Genomic DNA, 20,513 nt, shown 5'->3' on the forward strand with positions numbered 1-20,513 from the left:
TTTTATTATTTTATTGCCTACATATGCAGATGTCTCCTCTAGGTCTATCAATCCCGCTATTCTTGCTTCATGTCTATGACGTCACTGGGTTCCAAGAGCTCCAGCCAATAGGAGAGCTTCTTTGATTGGATCCAGCTGTGACTGTTGTCAAATGTGACCACACCTGGTAGTAAAAGGGAGAAAAGTGGGACAAATTAAATGTTGTTAAATAGGCCCCAAGTATGCAAAAGATGCAATAACAAGAAAAGCAGAAGATCGATCAAGTAGGCCTATAGATCCGCATTATATGCTTCGTAATTTATGTTAGGTAATATAGGTGTTATAATACATTCACAAACTGTATGCTCTCTAAAAATGTGATCAAAAAAGATAAAGACTCATTGTAAATAAGAAATCCGATCCTTTATAAGCGACAATATGAAGGTAAAATTTATATATGAACATACGACTTTCTACTTTCCGATTTTTATTTTCTATTGTGTAATGGGCTTCATGCAAAGGAAGAAAATGTGGAATGATGCAAAATACTATCAAAATAATGAAACAGTCGCCCACTTACATTTGCCGGGTTTGGTTATCAAGACTTCACCGTTCTCAGGTACCATGTGACTGTTGTATTTCTCCAGTTTCAAAATGGCCGTCTTCTTACCCTTCGAGTCCACGAGATGAAAGCCGAATTTGATGTCGTTGCAATCTGTCTGGAATTCGTACCTAAAATACCCAAATAAAAGCAAGAAAAGACCATGTCAAAACGATATAGCTATTCACGTGTGCAATGCGTCAGCATTTAACTCCACACGGTCGCATACAAATAATATGTTATCGTCATAATGTATCAAATTTGATGCATAAGTATTTGATAAGCTAGCACTTCGATACTTATTATTTCATTCACCTGTAGTTGCGAATAATCGTATTGAAATAATCAGAATTCAAACAGCATACACTACGTGCTATTTGGTAGGTCAAGCTACAATGTTTGTCCTACCTAGCAACAACTATTTTATGCGATGTGCATTCTGACTTTTGAGATGCAAAAAAACCATAAATATCAGGTGAATGTAATAGCTCTTCGCTAGGTTAACGTTTATTTATAAAATTCATTATCTGTTCAGTTTGAAAGGGTTATATCTCAGCATAACTTCTGGAAGTGGTGTCGCCCGCACTAGCCGACTTCAACCCAGCTTCTGCATCGAAACCGCACGAAATCTAATTTTCATTTTCGATTGTAAACAAACAACCCTTGTATATACTCCGAGTGCCTAGTGAGAGCATTCACACGGTCAACTTACGCTATCCTCTTGTCGTGTAAGCGCGTTACTCCTGGAAAAATCCAGGAGTAAATCAGTCGGCGTAAAGGTCGGCGTAGCTAACACGACTATCGTTCAGACGGTCACTACTCCGACCTTTACGCCGACCTTACCATACTATTGCCGACTAGCTCTAGTTTAACGCCGACCCAAATTGCCATCGTGTGAACACGGCTGATGTCCGTTATAGGCTAAATACCCGAAAGGTGTCAATTTCCCACGAATGCAGAAGAAAGAGCTGCTCCAACATTTTTGAAACAATAGACCGGTTTACTAACATATTCTAGTTTATTGAAATTTATTTCCTGGGAACCTAGTGACGAGATATTCCATTAACCTGTTGGTCAATGAATGAACTACAATATTTGGAACCCAGTTTGCTTACATTACTTGTTGCTGTGTCTGGCAAGCACCGTGTATGCTTTCAGTTTTTCAAGTACAACCATTGTTTGAAACTTATGCCTCAAATTTGAATATGTTAGGAAACTGGTCTATTGTATTGGTGGAACTTATACCTAATACCTCAATACACTGTTGGGTTTTGTAACCTGGTACTCGAATTCCACGACTCCTGCCCTAGATACCTGGTGGGTAGCCCATGTGTGGGGCGGCTCCCGGTCTTTCAGGTAGAAAGAGGTGGGTATCTTGCCTCCAGTCTTGATCTATGCCATGTTTCATCGGAAAAAATTGAACATAACAAAAATGAGCCGAGAACAGTAGGTAAAATATTATTAACTCACATAATATATCAACAAGGCATTTGACAAATAGATGTAAATAAATTCCTCCTCACTTGCATTTCTCGTTAGTACCCCCCCCCCCCTCCCCTGCAGTTTTATTTTACGTGGGGGTGAGGACTTCAACAAAGACAGTAAAAAAAAATCAATGTACTTCAATATACCAGATGGCAGTTAGTTTGGAATTAACTGTTCTAATACAAGAATTTGACATGTGTTTATTCAAAGGAAAATTTAGAGAAAATTAATCCAGTATCCATGTAACAACAGGTGAGATAATACAATATCATGTGAGATGAAATCTTGGAGATATTATGGTACGTAGCCATGAAGAAAATGACTATGAAAAAATACAAAATTTATTGATTTTGGATCGCCTACCAATAGAATTCCGGGCTACTTTAAAAATGATATCTCGATTTACCAGTAAAGAACACATCTCGTTTCCATCAGGATCTGTCTTGGTTCCTCCCCAGTAAACCGGCAGCTCTTCGGGGTCTATCTGTTTCAACAAAACTTCCTTCCAGTTACCTGTAAATGTTAGATAAAAACCCAAGTATTGTTGAGAATAGATCAAATTTTTAACTAAGTATGTTCCCTTATAGAATTGGAGAATCAATTATTACACGTAAAACTTGTCAATCAAAAGGGAAGCTTTGACAAGTCCCTCGGATAGGACTTGAAACTGTAGCCCCTGGTTGATTATCTAAACCCAAATACTTTGATCTTAAAGGTAATACAAAGTTTTGGGAAATTTTGAAAATAAGCAGGATAATAATTCTTTACAATTTTGATATATTTGGATGCCCCTGTGGATTTATTATAACCACTAAACAAATTAATCCCTGAAACATTTTTACTTTCGAGAAAAATTAAATATAAAAATTTACCGGTGCTCTCGGTAAATGTTGATAAAATTCAAATAGCGCTTACGGCCATACAATGGTAACTACGACCATGAAAATCTCAGAATATGTAGTTGTGATATGTCATTTCCAAACGGGAATAGCCGATTGGTCAATTTAATCAAAAAACATTGTTTTATGGCTGAATTAATATCTTGAACTTGAGAGGGAGCTTTACAGCATAAAGAGTTTATTATTTACAATTTCATAACTTAAGACTCGATTTCAACCGCGACAATGATCACTGAATATTGTAGGATCGCATATGCTTCAAATATGTTCATTTGAACCAAATTCATGACCCCATACCAAAACTTTGTATTACCTTTAACAGTCAAGTACAAACAATTATGGCATCATCATCAGATCATTGTTTGTTCATTTTTATCATCATCACCAAATTTATACTTTTTCGATTATGAATTTTAACCTCACTTCCTAAAACGTGTAGTTTCTTCCTTGTCTCCTCTTGTAGGAATGGTTTGAAGATGGTGTAAGCGACCGGGAACACCATGGGTGCACGGATAATGTACACACGATGAATGAGCTCAGGATAATGCTGCTCAGCTAGGACAGCCATCTGCGATAAGATAAAACATGAGAATTTGGAAGATATTCAAGCAATTAACCCCTTTAAAGTGTTCAGATAGCGCAATTGTCAAGGATCAGCAGCGTATATACTTGGGCAGGACTTCAGGAAGCCACATCAAAAGGCGAAAGAAAAAAATAAGAGAAGAGAGAAAGACAGACAGAGAGACACAGAAACGGACAAAAAAACTGAGAGAGCGGGAAACACACACACACACGCTAAGACCTAAGACCGGTTTCACCACCACTCGCCCCCTCCCCCTCAATGTGTTGACAAGGCCCCTCGGTCAAGGAACATGGTTAATCGAGCCTCTTTTCCATGTTATATTAATGCACAGAGAAAAATCATAAATAACTGTTAATTTTGGCACTCTGTTGATGTCGCCATAAGTGGGCTGCTGACCAAACGATGATATTTTAAGACCCCTTTTTCGTTAATTTATGCTACCCCATATTATTAATGATATAAATCGAATTCGGTTGTAGGCATAAACATCATGCCAAACTTATTAAGTTCCTCCTTTCGAAACAATATTGATTTCATTCTCCATGAAGATTTCAAGTAAAAAGGACAATAGAATCAAATCAATCAAAATAATCAATTAAAACACATTAAAAAAATATGAAAAATTGACAAATGAAGATAGTCACCTTGAGGAAAATATCAATACCAGGTTTCCATAGATGATGTACTCCAAGGTTCTCCATGTCAAAGATCATCAAAGATCCCTCAGTATGCTTCAATCCTCTCTTTAAACAAAACAGATAATAACGATGGATTAGGAATTATCCATTCTTTTCAGATTATAATGTTCATCTATATAAAGGGCCCTCATGAAGTGCGATTGATTCTGATAAAAAAAATATAGCCGTATAGAATAGAAAGTATAGTCATAGAAAACATGGTCATAAAGTGAGGGTCGGATTTATTCAAGTGTTACTTTTCACATTGAGTTTCCTCCTTTCTTCTCTGCCTGTCTGTCTCTATTTTTCCTCTTTTCTCTCTATTCGATGGGGGACACCCCCCCCCCGTTTCTACGCCACTAAATATAACACTAAGTCGATACCTGTTCTGAAAGACGCGCATGACTTTGCATCAGGTCCTCAAGTGAATGAGCATAGGTCTTGAGGATATCACTGGTCTTGGCTGAATATAGCACTCCTAAAATCAATCATAAAACCAGTTTAAGTGGTTCAATGCAGTGGCAGATTCATCATCCATATATCTGACCACAAAAATCTGTATTTATGCCTTCACGTTTGTACAGCTATGTATCAGAAGTAGGTTTGGTTTGCCGGGGAAGTCTCCATGTGCCCTCGATCTTGGATCACACAATGTCATCATATTATTCAGACATGATTTTCTTGTGATTTATTTATGATCACTTGATGGCATTGGTAGCAATAAGACTGAATAAGTTTGTGATCAAACATGAGTGTTTCTAACCCCCTATGTAGAAGTTTGACATATTCCACACATTCTCATTTTACAATGAATACCTTTAGGATCGAAGTTACCCATTGGTGATATATAAACACCATGACCCTCTTTGTCCAATCCAGATACTCCTCCACACCAGTATGTTTTCAAGGCCTTAAGGAAAAGAGGGAAAATAAAAGCAAATTCAAAGATGACACGTTCATTTTCTTTAAATTGTTGTAATAATTTAAATGAGGCGAGAATAAAAATATAGAAAATACATACATATATAATTATATAGAGAGAGATATACCATGGACCAACTTAGTGTATTAACCGCACGTGGTACATTAACCGGGCATCATAAAAACTGGTATATTTATAACCCTAACCCTAAATTCAAAACAATATAACTAATTTAACTAATGACTAATGATTAAACCTTTTATTTCTTGGGAGACCTTAAATTTGTCTCTGCCTGCAAACGTAATTAGAGGGCAATAATTCTTTTGTGCAATCGTAAAAGGGACACGAAATTGTGCTGTTAATAAAGACCATGTCTGCTTATTGACTCATTTTTTCACGTCTTTTTGTTGTTGTCCGTCTAATGACGTCTTAAGTACGATTTATATATATATATATATATATATATATATATATATATATATAAATATATATACACCGTATGGCGTCATTAGACGGACATATCTAGTGACAAAATGAGTCATTAAGTAGACATGGTTATTCGCAGAACTTGTCATGTCCTGTTAACGTATGAACAAAAGAATTACTGGCCTCTACGTACGTTTGCAGGCAGAAGAACTTTAATAAAGGCCTGCCACGAAAAAAGGTTTAATCATTAGCCATTAGTTAATTAGTTATAGGGTTAGGGTTAGGGTTTGGGATAGGGTTAGGGTTAATATACTAGTTTTTTGTTATGTAGTCCGGTTAATGCACCATGTAGGGTTATACATAGATGTCCTGTTGATACACATGTAGGGTTACATATGTTCCTATATGTGGCTGTAAGCTTATATCCATATAGTAGTCAAATTGTTAAATATCAGAAGAAACATGACAGCAAAGATTTACCTCAGGGACCTCGAACGTTTCCAAAATGGTGTCGATGTTGTTCTCTTTTCTCCAAGTAACATCCTAAATGATTTGAATAATCGAACAAAATAAGTTTCATCAAAAACGAAAAAAACATGGAAATTTAAAGATACGTAGAAATTCAGTAATGGATCAAGAATTCTCTTGAATCGGGAGGGGGAGGGGAAATAACGAAGGTATTGTATTTAAATATCTTACTTAAGAATACACTTTTTAATCTAATGGAAAAATTGCAAAGAATATATTTCACAATTATGTTGACAATATTTATATGTATTCAATTAAAAATTAAACGATTATAGGCCTACTGGAATGGAAGTGTGCTAAGATTCAAGCACTTTCAACTTTTAATTTCATTTAAACTGAACTGTTTGAATGTGTTTAATCCATTACAACAACAAAAAATTAAAACTTTTCACGCGCTTGAAAATTAAACGTACCGACACGCACTTTCACACGAAATTTAACCTAACACAAGTTGAGTCAATTGACTATAATTTTTTTCTTAATGAGAAATATATATCATGATCTTTATCTTTAATATCTTACTGTGCACACAACTTTGGACTATCTGGCATGAAGTCAGGCCAATTAACTTACGTTTCTGAACATCACCTCGGTCTTATTAAGGTCAAATTTCCTTGCTGAAAGAAGAAAAGAGAAGAAAAAGACCAGAAAAATATTTTTACACAAGTTCATGAATCGAACAGTGTTTAGCAAACTTTGTAGAAGATCAGGGGGAGGGGACACGCACGTCCGCGATATATACACAAAGAGGGGGATAATGAAAATGTTACGTACCCTTTGTGGCTCAAAATGCTGTCGATTTTGCCAACCATTGTGGCAGTGCCCTCTCCCCGGATACGCCAATAAATGTATACAATAAACAAAACCAGAATCATGTGCATAGTAGTCATCATGTTCGTACCATGTTTGGACATTTCAATAAATAACGCACAAGCCTATTGAAATCGCCTTAGGTTGATTTTTCCAAAATATTTGCGATCGTATTAATACTAATTTCAGAAAAATAAATGATCGTTTCGACTTACCCCGTAAGAATCGCAGTAATAATACATCATTATGCTCTGGTTTCAAGATATCGGCAACATTTTCCTTGAACTAATTTAAATGAATGCATGCAAAAGAAGAAAAAAAAGACAATTGTACATATACCATACTGTATGAATGCTAAGATAATCAACATTTCAGAAAATTATTATGCTTTTGTTTTTATTGCACTAAGACGTTTTTGTTGTTGTTGTTGTTTTTACACTGTTTTTTTTAAAACTGCCGAGTGTATAGGTAATTTGCTCTAAAAGCACAAAAGCTTATAAATTAATGAATAGTAATTTAAAAATGACACTGACAAAACAAAGATTGATACTCGACGTGACACCAAATCAGGCAAGCATATAAATCACTTGTAAAACACACATGTCAGATTCCACATGCAACACTACTATTTTCAGAGTTGAAATGTTCTAAACCAGTTAATTGCCATGTACAGTATTACGCATGTATTTCTTGTTAAGTATGTAATGTTTTAATCATGTAAAAGTTATCATTTTCTTATACTCCCTCCCCCTTTCTTTTTCTCCTCCGCCATACCTGTCCTTTTGTATTCATTATTTCACTGTGAATTGTGCTGTATATTGTATGCATGGGTGTTGATCCGTTGCGTCCTGCTATTCATCAGGGGGGTATATGATCTTACTGTTTCGTGCCCCACTGGTGACTGGGGTGGCGCAGCGGTTCGACGCCGGTGCCAAGAGTTGCATTATTATCTATAGTAGTTTATTATTAGTAAGTGCAATTTTACCTTGTAATAATTAATTCTGTAATCCATTGCGCAATTTAGTTTTTAGCTACGAAGCATGGAATTAATGAACATTTATTGTTTACATGTTTGATTTGATTTGAATAAACCATTTATTGTATTGTATTGTATTGTATTTATTCAGACAAGCATGTCTAGGGATGCAGAAAAGGGTTTGAAAAACCCGTACAAGTCTGCATCCCTGATAAAAAGCAAAGTTCACAAATATTATTATTGCATAACATAGTTACAACAAAAAAATGATATCAAACACGATAATACATCAAATAATTATATACACAATGTAGTTTAGAGCGAAAATAAATACATAAAATATTATTGATTGCAAAACAGCATTATTGAATATACAAATGATTGGGTATTTCAGGGATCAAAATGCTATATAAAAAATTTTGCAGCATGATCTAAGGTAAAAATTAAAATATAGTTGATATTGCGCGAATTTGGATGTAATTGTATAAAAATGTAAAAACAAATTGTTATTGCGGAGTTTAAAAAGTTAAATATGTAAGCAACTTTTTAATGATATTTTGAAAGTTGAAAGAGATGGACTATTAATAACATTACTTGGGAGCATGTTCCACTCATTGGCAGTTCTTATATAAAAAGAGTTTTTGAAATAATCTGTTTTTGCAAATGGTACGTACATTTTCATATTATGATCATTACGCCCAATTCTGTGAGCACGTATAATTTTTTCAATCGGACCAACATTTACCATATTATTTATTATTTTATAAAACATGACTAATCTGTGGTACTTGCGTCTTTTTTCTAATTTTGCAAAACTTGATTTTTCTAATAGTTCATGGTAACTTGTTTCCCAGTCTCTAAACATCATTCTTAAATATCGTTTTTGGACACGTTCAATAATATTTATATGTGAAACTCTATAGGGGTCCCATGCAATACAACAATATTCTAGACATGGACGTATAAGAGAGTCATATAAGGTTTTAAACACAGAACGTGGGCAATTAAGAAAATTTCTTTTGATTATAGCTACAATCTTACTACACTTTGCGTATGTTTCGTTACAATGAGAATTACAATTAAGGGTATCATTTATAGTAATGCCCAAATACTTTTCTGACTTAGTGTTAATTAATTTATGTCCACCCAATTTATATTCATACTGTGGTTTAGAGGACTTTCTTGACATTTGCATTATCTTACATTTGTTTACATTGAAATCAAGTAGCCATGAATTTGCCCACTTATCTAAATTTTCTAAATCCTTTTGTAAAAGTTTGCAATCTTCAATAGAGTAGATAGGCCTATATAAAATACAATCATCTGCGTAAAGTCTTATAGTTGAATCAATATTATAGGAAATGTCGTTTATGAAACATAAAAATATGATTGGACCTAAAATTGTCCCTTGTGGTACACCTGATTTTACGTCTACCCAATTAGAGTATTCACCATTGAGGACGACTCGTTGTGAACGATTTTTCAAAAAATTCATGATCCATTTTAAATTTGAATTTTGAATACCATACATTTTTAACTTTCGTTCTAATAAATTGTGCGACACGCTATCTATCTATCTATCTAAATGTAATCAGTAGTTAGACCTTCAACATGCCACTTGTATTAATTACCATGACAATTATAAAATGGCAATTAATTAGCGATTGTTACGGGCAGTGTTACCAGATCAGGCAAACAATGATTCACCTGTAAATCAACAATATGACAAAGAAAGGCACTTTAGTATATGAAAAAATTCGTCAAATGAAACTCGAATAGAAATTCAATTCAAGAGTTCTTTATTCGCTTTAAAAAGCACATATAAAAAAATAACAAAAAATATACAATATATTCTACAAGTAGGCACATTCACAATATATGTAAAGACAAAAAAAAACAACATCAACAACAGAATACATGTATAACAGGGTAAGATCAGAGTGTGCATAAATACAAGATAATTTCCTCGCACTCCTCTCGGTTAAGGAAACCCTTACATAAATAATCATCCCTCGAGTTGATCAATTCCTTTACTTGTTCAACTATGCGTATTGTCTCATCATTCACTTGGCATTGCACAGCCCACTGCTTTTGAATTTCATTGTTATCCATGAAGTACTTATCATTCAAGAATCTTATGTAACCTCCCAACACAGAATGAGCTCCATACCTGGCCATTCCAGCTATATGTGCCACTGTATAATTTTTGGAATTCATAGCTTTCACAACAAAAGATAAACATCTTTTTGCAAACCATAACTCTGGATCCATAACACCTGCTAAATAAGGCAAAAGATGACAGTGTGTCTGCCATGGAATTTTCCAAACCCTTCTTATTGCAACCCGCCATTGTCTACAAATATTATCAAAACATTTATCAAACAGAGGATATAACTGTGAGCCATAGAAACTCGAACAATATTTATGAAACAATATATTTCTTATGTGAGAGTTAGCATATTTGAAATTAAACAAAAACATATTACATTGTCGATTGAAATCTCCAACACACTTTGAGATATCAAAATCATTTATATTCTTAGAAATATCATTCCCTAGATGAGTTACTTTTGATGCAATATCAATATGTCTTCCATTTATCGTGATTCCTGGATCCATAACTGGTTTACCATTACAGCTGAAAACTATTAACTGACTCTTTTCAGGGTTAAACAGAATATCAAATTTAATGGCATAATCTAAACAAGTTTTAATCATTTCTTGAAGAGCAGTCACGCTAGGTGACAGCAGTGTCAAGTCATCTGCATAACCAAATGCTCCTGCAAAAACATTGCCCATAAAGCACCCTATCCCATTGTCACATAACTCTTCTATCAGCCCATCTAGATACAAACAGAACATGCAAGGAGAGATAACTCCACCCTGTTTAACACCATTTTTAACTGTAAAATAATCAGAATATGCATTGTTCCATTTCAACCTTAGCCTTTGATTCTTATACATATTAAGCAATAGCCTGCATATCATTGGGCAGACCCCTTTGCTCAGCATAATGTCAAACAATTTCACATAATTAACTCTATCAAATGCTTTACTAGCATCTAGCAATAATCCATACACATTACTCCCTTCATGATTAAAGTACGATACAGTTTCTTTAACCATAGCAGTACATAGTGTAGTTGATAACCCTGCTTTGAATCCAAACTGTAGGTCATTAGTCTGCAAGTTCCCTTCTTCCCTTTTCATAAATACATAATCCAAAACTTTACCAATGATACTACCAAGTGTTATTGCACGAAAGTTTCCTGAATCGCCCAAATTTTTCCAACGACCTTTAGGTATTGGTACCATTGTACTTTTGAGCATACCATCTGGCGACACTCCATGCCATAACATGGCAGTAAAAAGCATTGCTAAATATCCACTGATTATTTTCTTTCCATGTATAATATGATCAGACATCACACCTGTTACACCATCACTTTTGGAATGATTTAACCTAAGTATTGCTCTAGATACTTCATCTCCTCCTATAACATGGTCATTCTGTAAACACTCATTACATTCACATTTCTCCTGTGTAGTGGAGTTTATGTGATTCAATAACGTTTCCATATTTCCTTCATCATATCCAATACTTTGATATATCCTTCCAAATTTCAATGCAAACAACTCTATATTTTCTTCCCCCTGAACACCATCCACTCTGTTTGGGTAACCCTTAGGCTTTTTTGAATGTTTCTTCACCTCTTTCCAAAAATTTCTGCTATTCTTCTCTTTTAATGCATTTGCCATTTTATCACATCTAACTGACATAGATTTGTTCAGCATCAATTTCAAGGCTTAATGATACAAATACAAATGCAAGAAATCTATAATTAAAAGAAGAAAACAAACTATACCTTTTTCAATTTCTCCTTGTGACTTTTAGTGAGGTCTTCCAGGAAGCCGCTCATCTCTAAAACGGAAATTCTCACTTTAGCGAGCCAATAATTTATGTGATATCAAGTTCCAGTTTCAGCTTCATAATCTCACTGAATCTGTAGACTCTCCGGCTCTTTCTGGTGTGTGTCTTTCTTGATTCCACAGACTCACTGCCTCATTGATTCAGAGCATTAAATGGATCGATTTTTAATGTGATAACTTCTATAAGTAGGACTGATCCTGGGACCGTGGTTTCCCGGGAAGGCAACGATTTTGTTCCGCTTCAGACATCAGCTATGATAGCCATAGCTTAAATTTAAATGCGTCTTGCCTGTAAAAGTTCTCTCGATCAATTAAAAACTCGGAATTGTTCAGAGCTCTCTGCCGTCTGAAACAATCGATCGAACAAACAAACAAATGAATGTCTGTCTTGAGAACCGTTATACAATTGTGTGCTACGGTATAAGATCAAAGATAACTTATTATCGCGTTTAAGTATGACGACATTGACGAGTCAATAATTATCGGATAACCAGGTTGATAAACCCATCTTGTAATCGCAAAGGGGGTCAAAGATCAGAGATGGTAGTGCACAATAATTGGTTTGTATCTGTAGTATGATAAAATATGAGAAGGTCTTTATGGACAATATTAATCAATCTTAATAAGATCAGTTAAGGTTTCCTAACCATTAAAAATGACCATGCATTTCAAATAGTAAACGATTACCGTATAATGAATACATTGTATTTGGATACCTCTGTTTGTGTGTGGGGGGGGGGGGGGGGGAGTCCTAACGCAACTCCAAAAGCCTTGTTCATCATTTATTGAATATGTGAACATTACAGTGAAATATTAAATATTTCGAACATAATTTTTAAATGGGATATACACAAGAGTATTGAAATAACAGTTGAGTTGATTTTTCGAAAATATTTGCGATCGCGTTACTAAAAACAGGCTCACATTAAATAAATTTAGAGAGAGAGGGTGCGAGAAGGGGGTGGGAGCGGGTTGGAAAAGGTGGGCAAATAAGTATGGAGCACCATAGAAGTTAGAAAAGACAGCCATATTGTGATACTCAAGAGTCAAAGTAAAAACACAGATCCAATAAACAGATTGAATTTTATTTCAATGATTCAACATTCCCGGCAGAGAATAATGTACAAGTAAACAGGCGCGCCGGAAGCAGTTTGGGACTGGGGGGCAAACATTCCAGGGGGCTCACATTCCAGGGGCAGTGACGTAATGAGAAAAAAGTTCGGAAGGGGGGGGGGGCAGACAAAAAATCTGCATCACCACCAGTCTTACACGTTACATGCAGGTCCCGCGGAAGGTTTTTCAAAGTGGAGTATTATCGATCAGGTAGAGCGTAAATTGGCGTGGGGCCCAGGGCATGAGCCTCGGCAGGGGGTTAAGGGGCTGAGCCCCCGGAAGCTCAGGAGTTTTAGGTATTTAATTACGGTTAGATGAGCATCCAGGGGCCCTCTGTAAGGCAATTGACGTGTTCCAAGGGGGGAGCCCCCAGAAGCTCAGAGGTTTTAATATTTAATAATGGTCAGATGAGCTTCCAGGGGCCCGCCTTAGGGCCCTTGGTTTTGTGACATGCTGTCGTGTGAAAAAAAAATCCATGGGTGCAATGTCACGTGTGTGGACGTTGGCTCCACCTACTTTGTGTTTTGCTCAAAAAAAGTATCCACAAAAAAGTACTATGTATGCCCTATTTGTGAAGCGACCTATCAGTAAACCTCAATTTTAGGTCACAGTCCATGGGCCAGTACCCAAATGTTTACATATCGGTCTCTTCTCTGAATTGCCCCCCCCCACCCCCTCTCCCCAAATACAAAGTATTTTCAAATTCTTACATGTGTACACAATATATATTCAATTCAATTCTGATCAATTCAAAAAAATTATTCATCAAAATTCACAAGAGTACATGGAGAAAACAATTAGGTCACACATTGTACAAACACGAAATATATATTTGAGTAATTATATCGTTGTGTTTATAAAACATAGACAATATAGAAATATTCATATATTCTAGTATTATACATTGAAAATGATGAAAAGGATAGAACATCAGTGTGAAGGAGTGAAGGAAGGAGGGAAGGAAAACCACACCAAGCCGATACTTCGGCCCACATGCTCTTCGTTCCATTTGATTGTACAAACGAACGGAGTATGGAACATAATGAGCCCAAATATCGGCCTGTCCGACATTTTAATGAGCGCATTCTCCTTCCTTACCGTAATAATTCATATAAGTAATTTACATTGTGATTCTTATTTGCAATGATCTGTTTAGCTTTTTGGAGGATTCGTGCCTTGCATTCTTTTGTTTTGCTTTTCCCTGTTATTTTCCTCGCCCTCTTAACTACACCTTCCATTTTCCTAAAGTCATCCTTCCTAAATGCCCCAAACCAAACAACACAATTGAAAAGAAAAATACTCTCGACAATGGATTAACTTCGTTTTGGACTGATTAAATTGAAGGTAATTATCATCAAACCATTTAACAAACTGCTCTTTATTTGAACGATAGTTATTTTCTTCATCTATGATCATCCCCAAAATTGCAGGTGTCATCTGCATATTTGAAAAAGTGAACATCGTCATTACTAGACATGCAATCATTAGTATACAAAATATATGAAAGAGCAGAAAGTACACATCCTTGAGGGCCACCGGTATTGATAGATATTGAATCAGATCAAACCCCTTGCACTCACGCGCGACATGCCCCCAAAAACGCCGGCCGACAAAAAAAGAGAGAAAGAAGAGGGAGAAAAAAGAAAGAGAAAGAAGAGCATAAAAAGAGAGAGAGAGAGAACAGAAAAAAAGTAAGAGGACGTAGGAAGAAAAAGAAACAGACATAGAAACACTTTTTAAAATTCAGACAAGGATTAAGAGTCAAGAACGGTACAAGAATCATCTTAATGAAACATCAAATCTTCCGCGCCTCCCCCTTCCTTCACCCGTTCCCTAGGGAGCGCTTAGCGCACTCTGTAAGTGATTGCTACCGCCCCCTAAGTCCTAAGTCCTGTCCGTAAGAAATTCTTTATCCACAAAATTAAAGAAGATGGTACGTTCATCCTAAGTAACCTTTGCAAGAGAATATGGGTCTGCATAGTATTACATGCTAATGACAAATCTGCGAACATGACTCTTTGATAGCATCCAAGTTTGGTCTGTTGTGCGATTTCTTGAATCAGTGTTATGACGGCGTCATTAATGGACTTCTTAGGTTGATATGCGAATTGAAGTTTGCCGAGAAGATGGGATACTGATGGGGAGAGAAACTGCACCAGGAGTCTCTCAAATCAGGCGATTGGTCGATAATCATTCAGCTTAGACGCATGTTTTTTTCGGTACAGGAATCACAATCGCCGATTTTCAGGTGGCGGGAGACTTGGATTCATTCAAAGACTTTTGATATGTCAACCTTACGAAAGTGGTGTTTTCATTATGATCATTGACCTCCTTTAAATTTATATTTATATGCAATACTTTAGAAGCTAACTGTTACAGTCTAACTAAGAGTGTATGGCATGCTTGAAAGCATCTTCTAATCTGTCCTCACTAAGCTATGCAATGTTGTTCAATTTCTGAATTCTTTGTTGAAAAGCTTGCTTGCTGGTAATAGTGTACACATGTTTTATAAATTTTAAATGTCTAGTCCGGTTAAAAATAGCACGTAATGATTTCATTATTTGACACGTACTTCACATTATCCTATCGATAAGCGTAACGATTTGCTTTAGTATCTTATAACAAATGACAAGTATTTTTCATACTGATTTATACTGATTTATATTTGTTATTGTGTACATAGTTGTATGAATATAATGTATCCTAGTCTTTGTCTTTGTCAATGAGACTTTACTTTTTATTAACTTAAGTAAAATATTTTAATCTTTTTTATAAAGACCTTTTTATAATTCCTTGGTTGTGTGTAAATTTTGTAATTTTTTGTAATTTTTGTAATTTTTTGTAATTTTTTCGTTGTTCTTCCTCTTAGCTGTTGAGGATACTGTTGTAGCTTAAGTTTTATTTTAAGTTTGATGTTTGATGTTAATTATTAGTTGCTTGTGATGTTTTGTGCAGATTGTAATCTTGCGATAAACACAGACTCATTCACTTGTTCCCATTGCAGAAACTATCATGATGATCGTCATACTTCTATAGATGATTTACATGATATACATGTATGTCAATGTCAATGTCCACGATGCTTCCATTCTATTTTTCCTTTCAATGATATCGACGATACTGAATTGATTGATATGTATGTTGACAGCGCCAATACTCAATCGCTCGGAACTCAAGATTTGAATAATTTGTATAAAAAATTTAATTCGAATAGTGATTCTGATTTTGAATTGGAATTTGATTTTAATTGCAAATACTATTTAGATGATCGATTTATAGACAGTTTTAAAAATGTAAATAATAGCTTTAGCTTACTGCACTTTAACTCTCGTAGCTTGAACAAAAACTTCGATGCGATATCTGAATTTGTATCTACATTGTCGTTCAACTTTTCTATCTATGGATTTTCAGAAACCTGGATTAATAACAGTACCCCTTTATTGTTTGATATGAATGGTTATGCATTCGTTCATTCTGATCGGAATCTTGGGAAAGGTGGAGGAGTAGCTCTCTTGATTTCTCATTCATTGAATTATGTAGTTCGGACAGATTTATTAGAACAATCACAAAATTATGAATCACTTTTTATTGAAATAATGCTATCACAAAGAAAGAATATTATTGTGGGTATTGTTTACAGAAAACCCTCATCAAATATTATTGATTTTAATTGTAACTTTGAAGATTGCTTGAAGAAAATCGATTTAGAATGTAAGCATGCATATATAATGGGTGACTTTAATATTGACTTGATGAAGTATTCTAATTGTAATTCTGTAAATCAATTTCTTAGTATAATCTATGCATATAGTTTCTTGCCTCTAATAGATAAACCGTCTAGGATAACTCAGTCATCGTTTTCTTTAATTGACAATATTATTACAAACAATTTCAATTCTGACATTTCATCTGGCCTATTTGTGAATGACATCTCCGACCATTTTCCTGTATTCCAAGTTTCAAAGAAATACAATTTATCTAAAAATGCTTCGATATATGAACGTCGTAAAATCAATGAAAATACTATTACTACTTTCAAAGAAAAACTTGTTGTTATTGACTGGAATCAAACACTATTTTGTGAAAATGTTGAAGTTGCTTACAATAGATTTTTAATGAAATTCAGTAACTTATATGATAATGTATTTCATAAAGTTTCCAAAATCAAAGGGAATAAAAAAAGGAAGAAACCTTGGATCGATTCAACGTTATTAAAAAAGATTCGGAAGAAAAATAAATTATTTAAGAAATATCGTGAAAATCCAAACCTTAATACCGAGAAGAAATATGCACAGATAAGAAATGTTGTTAACAAGTCGTTAAAGAACGCTCGGAAAAGGTTTTACAAACATAAATTTCAGGAATCTAGTGGTAATCTAAAAAAGACATGGAACATTATTAAAGAGGTACTTGGTAGTAAAAAGAATAATTTGCCTAACTTTGTATATAATAATGGGAACACTGTATGCGGGAATAAGAATATAGGAAATAGTTTTAATCAGTTTTTTATAAAAATTGGATTATTAACAAATGATTCCGGAAATCACCTTAATAACAATGATTATACCAAATTCTTGCTGCAGAAATGTTCTAAATCATTGTTTTTTAAACCTGTTACTGAAAATGAAATAATTGAAGTTACTAAAAAAATCAAATGTAGCAGTAGTTGTGGTATTGACAATTTGAGTCCGGTAGTTATTAAGAAAATAATAGTACTTATTTTGCAACCATTATGCCATATTTTAAACTTATCCTTGTCTTCTGGTATTGTTCCTTCTAAGCTTAAAATTTCTAAAGTGATCCCTATATACAAAAAAGATAACCTACATAATGTTTCTAACTATCGCCCCATTTCACTACTCCCATTCTTTTCAAAGATCTTAGAAAGAATTGTGTATAATCGATTATACGATTTCCTTTTTAGTAATCATCTTTTAAATGATTATCAGTTTGGCTTTTTAAAAAATGTATCTACCGAAATGGCTTTGATTAACCTGCATGATTATATAATTAATGCATTGAATAAGAAACTTCATACTGTTGGAATATTTTTAGACTTAAGTAAGGCGTTTGATTGCATCGACTATACCATATTATTGCATAAACTGCAATTTTATGGAATAAGGGGTCTTCCTCTACTCTGGTTTAAAAACTACTTATCTAGCCGTGTGCAATATGTTTCTTACAATAATGTTTTATCCGAGCCTTTAAATGTTATATGCGGTGTGCCCCAGGGATCTATACTTGGGCCACTTTTATTCTTGATATTTGTTAATGATCTTCCAAACTGTTCAAATAAGTTGAGATTTGTACTCTTTGCGGATGACACCAACATTTTAGTTTCTCATGATTCTTTACAATCTTTGAATAATATTCTCAACTTTGAATTGCAGAAGGTATCTGAATGGTTTTATTATAACAAATTATCCTTAAATACGGACAAATCAAATTATATATATTTTTATGTTAAAAATACTAAAAAAAATAACATAGAATTATTGGATATAAAAATGAATAATCAAGTTATAAAGCGTGTAAGTCACACAAAATTCTTAGGCGTCTTGATTGATGAAAAACTTACATGGAATAACCATATAACAGATGTAACAAACAAAGTATCCAGAAATGTTGGTGTCATCCGCAAACTTAGCAATTTCTTCCCTCAACGTATTCTTATTACTTTGTATAATACCTTAGTCTTGCCTTATTTATCTTATTGTAATGTAGTGTGGGTGAACACATATCCAACAAAATTACAACCATTGTATTTATTACAGAAAAGAGCTCTTCTTATGTTCATTTTCTTGGAGACAAGCCCATACTAAAGAATTATTTGTTAAATTTAATGTTCTCACTGTGTTTCAACTCAACTCTTACTACTGTTCAATATTACTTTTTAAACATAAGCAGAATATGCTCCATAAATCATTATCGTCAATGCTCACTTCTAATACAACTGTTCATGACCATAATACAAGAAGCAGAAATAAGTATCATCTATGGACTGTTAATAAAAATTACTCACTATTTTCTTTTAGACATCATGCTCCTGTTATCTGGAATAATCTGCCACTTGAAATAAAATCACTTAACTTAATGAATATCTTTAAAAGAAAACTCAAATCGTACTTAATCACAAGTGTGTGAAATTTTAAATTATTGATTTTACTGTCTTGTATTGTCCTGTGGTGGGTTTGTGCGGTTATGTATTTTTAAAATAAATTATGTCATATTTTCATAATTGTTTATTCCTTTATAGTACTTTATTATCTTTTATTTTTTAAAATATTATATTGAATGTTCAATGAAACGTATTTTACCTTCATCAAGGGTGGTCGTCTCGACAAATCCACATGGTTTTTTATGGCCACCCAATTCCAATAATCTTATGTTGTTATCTGATGTATCACTTTATAGTTTTATAATTTTACCTTATTTTGTATTATTGATCGACTTATACTCTTATTCTATCATGATTGTATTCTGTTTTGTATATTTTATTGGAATTGAATAAACTGAACTTGAACTTGAACTTGAAGTATGGTTTTCCTGAAAATTGTGTTACAATGTATTTTCATCGTTATGGAAAGTATACAACAATGGCCAAATAATTGTTTCCAGACCAACGATTTAATTAAGGAGAACTTACATTTAAAAATAAAGTTGTTACCGCTTGTATGTGAACTTGAAATAATAGGTAACCCTGAAAGTGTCGCAATATATCATGTGTGAGTGAGCTTTAAGTGTAATGGTGTATGTTTTCTTGAGACTATAATATAGCCTTTACACTGTTTCATTAAATAGATATATCTCCAATCAAATCAAACTGAGTGATGTTATCGAACAACTTAACAATACCAAACCTTTATTCTCCTAAATAAACCTGGGAAGCCTGAAAATTGCATTACAATGTAAATTCATCGTTAGTGAAAATGTTATACAATATACAAACAATGGGCAAATAATTGTTTACAGACCAATACTTTAAGTGAGAAGAACTTACATTTTATATTAAAACTGTTGCCGTTTGTATATACATGGACTTGAAATAATAAGTAGCCTTGGAATTGTCGCAATATATCATGTGTGAGTGTGAGTGAGCTTGAAGTTTAATGGTGTAGGTTTGTTTGAGACTATAAATTCTTTACCATGTTTTATCAATCAAATCAAACTGAATGATAATTATCGAACAACTTAATAATATCAATCTGGATTGATATTGTTAAGTTGTTCGATAACATCATTTGGGAAACAATGGTGAGAGCAACCAGTGGCATGAACGGCCTTCCATAGTTCAAGTCCAACTTAAGTCGATCTTAGTCTTTGTGAAACACTACCCAGGTTTAATTTCAAAATTATGGGCAAGGGTTTAATAAATGTAAACAAATCTCCCAACCCCACTTTCCCGGTTTCCCCATCCGAAGCCGCTAAACAATATGTATACGTACTTTAGAAGACTAATAGCTATTGATTTCATATTCATTTTCTTTTCATGAATGTGGATTCATATTGACCACAATGGCAACAGTTTTACAAACGCATTGTATATAAATAGTCATTCATTTTTTTATTCTTGATACAAAA

General features: G+C 34.1%; 1 protein-coding gene across 1 annotated transcript; it reads right to left on the bottom strand.

Moving 5' to 3' along the window:
* Positions 1–3,515: 3,515 nt before the first annotated feature.
* LOC115926359 (SEC14-like protein 2) lies at positions 3,516–11,953 on the bottom strand. The gene is made up of 8 exons (XM_030991007.1): positions 11,753–11,953; positions 7,126–7,195; positions 6,674–6,717; positions 6,053–6,115; positions 5,041–5,134; positions 4,608–4,702; positions 4,176–4,290; positions 3,516–3,532 (listed from the first exon to the last, which is right to left on the bottom strand). The coding sequence occupies exons 1-8, from the start codon at positions 11,804–11,806 to the stop codon at positions 3,516–3,518; spliced, it is 552 nt and encodes a 183-aa protein (XP_030846867.1). The 5' UTR covers positions 11,807–11,953.
* Positions 11,954–20,513: the final 8,560 nt, after the last annotated feature.

The sequence above is a fragment of the Strongylocentrotus purpuratus genome, unplaced genomic scaffold (genome assembly GCF_000002235.5).
Source record: "Strongylocentrotus purpuratus isolate Spur 01 unplaced genomic scaffold, Spur_5.0 spur5_scaffold_2, whole genome shotgun sequence".
Lineage (NCBI taxonomy): Eukaryota > Metazoa > Echinodermata > Echinoidea > Camarodonta > Strongylocentrotidae > Strongylocentrotus > Strongylocentrotus purpuratus.